Genomic DNA, 7,679 nt, shown 5'->3' on the forward strand with positions numbered 1-7,679 from the left:
TGTGTGCGGTGTTTGACCTACATCTAGAACAGCTAGATGTGAAAACGGCGTTTCTTCATGGAGATCTTGAAGAAGAAATCTATATGCTCCAGCCAGAAGGTTTTTCGGAAAAAAGCAAAGAGAACTTGGTTTGCAGGTTGAACAAATCTCTGTACCGTCTCAAACAGGCACCGAGGTGTTGGTACAAGAGATTTGATTCCTATATCATGAGCCTTGGATACAACAGACTGAGTGAAGACCCTTGTACGTATTTCAAGAGGTCTGGTGATGATTATATCATGTTGCTGTTGTATGTGGACGACATGTTGGTAGCAGGTCCCAACAAAGATCATGTCCAAGGATTGAAGGCACAGTTGGCTAGGGAATTTGATATGAAGGACCTGGGACCAGCAAACAAGATTCTAGGGATGCAAGTTCACCGAGACAGAAGTAACAGAAAGATTTGGCTTTCCCAGAAAAATTATTTGAAGAAAGTCTTGCAACGCTTCAACATGCAAGATAGTACGCCAATTTCGACCCCTATTCCTATTAACTTCAAGTTATCCTCCGAGATGTGTCCTAGCAGTGAAGCAGAAAGGATTGAGATGTCTCGAGTACCATATGCATCAGCAGTGGGAAGTTTGATGTTCGCCATGATCTGTACAAGACCGGACAATGCTAAAGCAGTGGGAGCAGTTAGTCGATATATGGTGAATCTTGGACGAGAGCATTGGAGCACTGTTAAGAGGAGCTTTAGATACATTAAGGGTACCTCGAATGCTGTATTATGTTATGGAAGATCGGATTTTACACTCAGAGGCTATGTCGATTCAGATTATGCAGGTGATCTTGATAAGAGGAAATCTACTACTGGTTATGTGTTTACACTTGCGAGGGGAGCAGTAAGCTGGGTTTCAAAACTACAGACAGTTCTGGCGTTATCTACAATAGAGGCAGAATATATGGCAGCTACTCAAGTTTGCAAGGAGGCAATATGGATTAAAAGGTTATTCGAGGAGATCAGGCACAAACAAGAGAATGTTCCTTTGTTTTGTGATAGTCAGAGTGCTTTGCACATCGCAAGGAATCCCGCCTTTCATTCCAGGACGAAACATATTGGAGTTCAATGTCACTTTGTGCGAGAAGTAGTAGAGGAAGGAAGCGTGGATATGCAGAAGATCCATACAAAAGATAACATAGCTGATTTTCTGACCAAGCCAGTAAACACTGATAAGGTTGAATGGTGTAGATTCTCAAGTGGTCTAGCAAAAACGTAAGCAGCAGGGAATGTCAAGATTGAAAGGATGTGTGGAGATGTGTTTGATTCTCAATCAAATCTCCAAGTGGGAGAAATGTCCGGCCATATTAATTAATAGTTGAGGGACAACACGTTTTTTATGTTTAAAAACGTATGCCATGCATATTTCGTGGGTCAACAAAGTTGGATGGAATTGCGTGATGAAGTTGTGCGACAATTTCCTTGTTCACACGGTTAAGGGGCTCTATAAATAGAGCTCCCCCCTTCATTTTGAAATCATCCATTTTTCGAGTTTTCTCTCATCTTATAACATTCTATACTATTTGTGAGGTGTTTGTTCTCCTGTATTAAGAGAGTGTGTGTTCTCTTTGAAAACACAGTGAGTGAGTTGTACACTACAAGATATTATAGTGGAAATTCTTTTCATCTTGCCCATGGTTTTTACCCTAATAATTTTTAGGGGTTTTCCACGTAAATCTCGGTGTCCAGTTTATTCTTTATTTTCGGGTTTATTATCTCAAATTACCGCAAGTGGGACCAACAAGTTTCAGGCAATTGAACTCCATCTTCGAAGACGAATATCAAAAGCAAAGCTCGTGGGTCATTCCCGACTCGAAGCTTCGAGACGAGATCAAAGTGTCGATAGAGGAAACTAGTGCCGTCTTATAAGGAGTTCTTCGACAGTTATATGACAGTTTTGAGCAAGGCGAGCGACGACTCGTCCGAAAATCTGGGAAACAACTTGTCGGATTTGTTTCATAACACTGCTGTTTCTGGACATTCATCTTCTTCTACCCAGTCCCGCATGTCTCGATTCCTTTGAATCAACAAATAACAATTGTATTTACTTCTTCTTTTTTTTACCTTTTTACTACATAAAGAACAAGTACTTTCACGTTCATGTCTTGTTTTTACGTATTCCACAAAGGGCGGAAAATTTTGGAAAACAAATACCCAATTTTCGTGCATTATTGGGTATTTCTCGGGCAACGATAGATCATAGATCAAAGAGATTTTGATCCCTCTTGAATTTTTCATGTGCCATTTTCCTTTAGTTCTTAACGATAATTTTATATGTGACATAAAAATAATCTAAAATTCATAAATCAAGGGACCTTTACACAATGATCAAAATGGTTCCGACCCCAAATAATAGGCACTAAAAACGCAATTAATTATCGCATATAATCATATATATCATGCGTGCGTGAATTTTTAACAGAAAAGGAGAGCTCTCCGACAGTAATGAATACAATATAATGCCAGATGTAGTAAATTTACATGCTCTAAGAAACCAGCAAAACAATATCCCTACTGACCAAAATATCTGTTGAGCAAAATAAGAGGGATAAAGTAAGTAAACAGTCAAAACCAAACCAAGTTTCACAGCAAGATATCACCAATTTACATCATTTCTTGTGATCGTCTTACGCAGCGTCCAACTTTCTTCCTGAATTCATCCCTTTGTTCTCTCCACTCCTTCTGCAGAGATTGGAATTAATCATTCATTTAGTTGGATGGATTTACAAGTCAAGCACAGACAGTGAAAAATTGAACAGAGTTGGAAAAAGTGACAACGTAGAAACAAACATGAGAATTAAAAGAATGCCTTGTTAGTTTTATGCAGAACTTATTATAACTTCAGATAGGGCCTCCTTTTAAAGCTTTATAAGATCTCCTATAGTGAACACGCACATATTTAAAACATATGTCAGATCTAGATTTATTTTAAAGATCAGATTATAATATTACAGGCTAAATATTTTGTAAGACAAAAATTGGGTCAATGTTACTTTTAAGAAAGAAGATTATACGAGACCAGGCTTAGCACAGTTGTTTGATCTCACCCTTTCCCTCCCCATGGGTCTACGTTCGAGTCCCCGTTGTAATAAAAAAAAAAATACCGAACATTATACAAGTGAGTAAAACCTTATTTAAATGCCTAGTTGCTTTATGGAGTTCAGAAACAGGAAAACACCCTCTAATTACAGGTCAGGATATAATCAGATAGTGAGGAAATCATAGCAATCTAATGCATTTGAACTTACAGCAGCTTCGACATTGGCAGGAGATTCGTCATTCGGGCTTGAAAGCATAGATACGATGCTTAGAACTATACTCTCCACCTGCAAACAAAAAAATCATTTGTATAATATTTGTTCTCACAGAATTATCATGGGTAGAGTAACCGATGCTGTTCGGCATTTATCATAGAATACATTGCCTTGATGGTAATAAGGAAAAATTTGAAAATCCAAATTTACATATGCTCAAGTACCAGTAAAAGAATTCACAACAAAGAAAAATGTTTCCTTAAGCTCTAGATTTCAAGTGAAAAAAAAAATTTTTAAAATATACAGACAGAGAAAGCAACAAATATTCACAACGAAGATGCTATTTGCAAAATTACATCCCAGGCAAGTTGGAATTTCTGACTGAACATATGCTTGAATAGATTCTCTCATTCTCCGACAAGCTGAAAAATGAAAAGGTTCGTCACTAACTCATCACTACCCTCTTATAGTCTGAAACAGAAACGGAAACAGAAACATAAACCAAAACCAAAACCAAAAATATCTACTAGAGGAAAAAATGGAACTTCAAAATTTTTGGATAAAAAAAAATCTTGAAATTCAATTTGAGGCCAAGTCCTCTCTTATTACAGTCGCTTATTCGTTCTATTTTGAAAGATAAAATAGATGAAATAGAGTTGTGCATGTGAAGAATAAAATATTTGCAAAGACCGTTCAACTCTTCATAAAATAACATCCCCGTTGAATTATTGGATGGAATTTAATACTAATTTTGGTGCTGGACAAAAGAACCCTCATTTGAAACCAAATGAATCGATAAACATTCTCGTAAGTCATACCCATTGAAAAAACGACAAAAGAGAAGCTACGAGTTCTTAAATCCATGTGTTTTTCCAAAATATCTCACAATCTGTCAATTACATTTCTTTTGCTGAATGCTCATTTGTAAAGTAAATATAGTAGAGGTTTTGATTTATTTAATAGTTTCATTGAAACAAGACTGCAGATAACAATAAACATAAAAAACGCATATGGAATGAAGTATTGCAAGAAAAATAACATAATTCAGAAAATAGTCCGAGGGCTACAGGCTCTACAGTCTATGTTGCATTGATCCAGATACGGATCGTATCGAATACGATACGGATACGGCGATACGGAAAATTTTGAAAATTTAAGACACGATGAGGCTTTAATATGTATATAAATTTAGTATCAATAAGAAAAGGCAAAAAGGTATTCTGAAACGTTTCCATCCCCCCAGGTTCATGGCGTATTCTAGCCGTGTCCAAAGCGTATCCTACTGGTCAAACCTACAAAAACTCAACGACATGGATTTCGTCATATCCGACACGCGTATCCGTGTCCGATACTTCAGAAAACAAATAATTTTATGAGCATCCGTGCTATATAGACTACAACGAATGAAAGTAAATAAAGTAAATATAGCCTGTACAATCTTGACAAAGTAACAAGTTGATGAGACACTATTTCTCAACAATTTTTTTATCTTAAATTCATTTGTAGAATTAGTTATTTGAAGCATCAATTTCAATCCAAGTTTGGATCAACTACAAAGCAAGAGCAAATCATAAATCTGTGAAATAACGACCTAACGAGGGCCAACTATGAGAAATAGAATATAAAGAGCAGAAATAATCCGAATACCCTTTAAGCTTTTACTGATTGAAGACATAGCTCATGACTTGTTACAAAAAGTCAAACTTGAGAAATTTTCTCTCGCATAAATCATGCTGCCAATGCTTGAACAACAAATTATTCAGTCTCTCCTACTTTGAACGGTAACAGATCATTTAATTACTTATTTTGCGAGGGACTAGGGTCTAGGATAGCAAAGTGTACTAGGCAAACAATTAACAAACTTTCAATTCAATAGATTCATTTCAAAGATAAAAATATTGTAGGAATTTCATAGCTACTAAAAAATTTTACAAATTGCAATAGTACTGTGGTTAAAGCTATTAAAATTTTTACAAATTAACATGCTCAATTTAGTATACGGTTTTACAGGAAAATTCAACCACACAGGACGAAAATCATAGCCACTGGTGAGTGTAACACAAAATTGGTTCATGATTATACCGTGTGTACAGGCGACCAGCGTTCACTAGCCAGCTCATAGCCATTTGGATCATCTCCAGGGGGGTGAAGAATTGAAATGCAAACCTTCCCATCAGGATAAACTGCATATTGTGACTTTTCAAATAAGAACCCCATGAACCATCTTATTGAGCATTTTTTAAAAAAGTGATTGAAAACAAACCATTGGGATGCCAAATCTCAGAGGTAAATTTCACTGTTGGAGGACTGTTCGGATAATTAGCAGGGAAGCTCATGATGGCATTGAAGAAACCACCTTCACTGCATCCAAATTAAGCGCGATAATTAAAAAGGAATCACGCAATAAACTCTACTATTGATGATAACATCCAAATTAACAAAAAGACAATCAGGTTCTTAAAAGCAAAACCAGATGGCATGGTTATTCAAGCCCCACCAGGTCAGTACAATTGTCTTTTCATTTCATTATGATTTTATTCTCAATCGCATAGAATAGTGTTTGTACGGTGAGGGTATCAGGATCTATAGAGAACTTTCCTATTTCCACTGCTTACGATCCAAGGCCAAGAAGCCAACATTCAATCATCAACATAATAAAGGGAAAATGTAAGGTTATAAAAACGTGAAGCGCGGTTAAGCATTACAAGCTTACACATGCTTAATTGAAGCTTAAGTGGGAAAAAGAGTATTTAGTTTTTAGTATAATTTTAATCATCTCAAGCCAGGTAACAAATAAATAACGTATAAACATAATCAATTTTCAATTTAAGACTAAATGAATAAATTCTATATTGGGGTAGGAGATGAATAAGCTTATAATGTTTAAAATAATGAATTTCAGACAGTCTACAAAATAATCCATAAGTTTTAATATTTATTTCATTAAAAAAACTTTAGATTCTTGTAATATTAATACTGGAAATAAAAAGCTCGCTTATTTTATGCATTAAACATGCTTCATATGGCATGGTTCTTCGCCGTTTTCCCCGTTTTTCTATCAAATCGTTATGTTTCACACGTGTTTCGTGCTTAATCTTCAGTTTTCGGGCAAATCTTTGTGTTTTGCATGTGCTTCATGATTAATCTTCACTAATTGCAGCTTTATATCACCTTTTAGAACATAGAAAAAGGTATTTTAGGTGTGTGCCGTAAGAACAAAATCCAAAAACACCAGCACAGCAACTAAAACCCTTATGAGAGAAGATTTATAAAACCACAGAAAACGATTGAATAACTAACAATAAATGTATTCGAATTCTCATTCTAAGCAAGGGCATGAAGATTCACGAATGTTACACAAAAAGAACATGATAACTCACTAGAGTGTGTCAGGGGGGCCAATTATGGTGACACTCCATTCAAACAGGTTGCTTTCATCCAACAAACCAGCCGAAAATCCATCCACGGGGTGCTTGCACAGATCTGAAATCGAACGCCCAGATCATAAAACCACAAAACTTATCAAGAATTGGAAAAAGATAAAGTCTTACCGCAAGAAATTCAAAAAGAGAAATTCAAAGTTCTCAACATATACGTACCTTTAAGCTGCTTTTGCAGGAGGAGGCTACCTTGAGAGGGTGAAGCCATCGATTTTTTAGTAAGTTTTAGGGGTAGACGGAGAGGGTGGCAAAAATTACGGCGGTGAGGCCGACACCGCTGTTCCAATGTCTTTATAACTCGAAACATAAGATTTGCGGGCCACCTTTGGGCCGAAATCAGTTCACTACGGGTAATAAAAGCGTACAAGAGTAGGGAAGCATGGCCAAGCGTTCCATATACGTTTTCGGATTGATTAATTAATTAATTAATTTATGCACCAGTAAACAGACACACAGCGTGTAATATAATATATGAATTTAGGCGTTCTTTTTAAAAAAATGATGAATGAACAAGATTAAAATTTCTAACATTAGTAAATTAGAAAACAATAAGTATAAATGAAATAGAGATTATATGGAATGGAAGTTGAGAAATTTTAATGTTAATAAGAAGTTAAAACTGTTAGTAGAGATATATATATATATATTTCAAATTTTACAGCCCATGCACAAGAACTTGCAAGGTTCACCCAAGAATGCACAAACCGAGCCCCCCATCAATCCTAGCCTCACGAACTGTCCCAGGACTTCGACCAGCCGTGCTTGAGCTGTCTTGGACCACGATACTACTACTTAAATTATAATTCACCCAAGTGTAACTTGTCTAGAAGTAATATATTTTATAAGTACGAGATCGATCAACAGATAGGTTATTTTAAGTTTAAATTTGTTAATTTATAAATTACCAAATGCAAGAATGAAGTTTACAAATTATAAATTTTGTCAATG

The 7,679-nt window shown here is 35.9% G+C and overlaps 1 protein-coding gene across 2 annotated transcripts; it reads right to left on the bottom strand.

Moving 5' to 3' along the window:
- Positions 1-2,390: 2,390 nt before the first annotated feature.
- LOC140976660 (ubiquitin-conjugating enzyme E2 7-like) lies at positions 2,391-7,113 on the bottom strand. 2 transcript variants are annotated; one of them, XM_073440907.1, is made up of 6 exons: positions 6,891-7,113; positions 6,672-6,774; positions 5,555-5,652; positions 5,374-5,474; positions 3,286-3,363; positions 2,391-2,716 (listed from the first exon to the last, which is right to left on the bottom strand). In XM_073440907.1, the coding sequence occupies exons 1-6, from the start codon at positions 7,036-7,038 to the stop codon at positions 2,642-2,644; spliced, it is 603 nt and encodes a 200-aa protein (XP_073297008.1). In that variant the 5' UTR covers positions 7,039-7,113; the 3' UTR covers positions 2,391-2,641. The 2 variants fall into 2 exon arrangements, with proteins under 2 accessions (XP_073297008.1, XP_073297007.1); XM_073440906.1 differs by having other exon boundaries at positions 2,391-2,719; positions 6,891-7,109.
- Positions 7,114-7,679: the final 566 nt, after the last annotated feature.

Source organism: Primulina huaijiensis, chromosome 5 (genome assembly GCF_012295235.1).
Source record: "Primulina huaijiensis isolate GDHJ02 chromosome 5, ASM1229523v2, whole genome shotgun sequence".
In the NCBI taxonomy this organism is placed as follows: domain Eukaryota; kingdom Viridiplantae; phylum Streptophyta; class Magnoliopsida; order Lamiales; family Gesneriaceae; genus Primulina; species Primulina huaijiensis.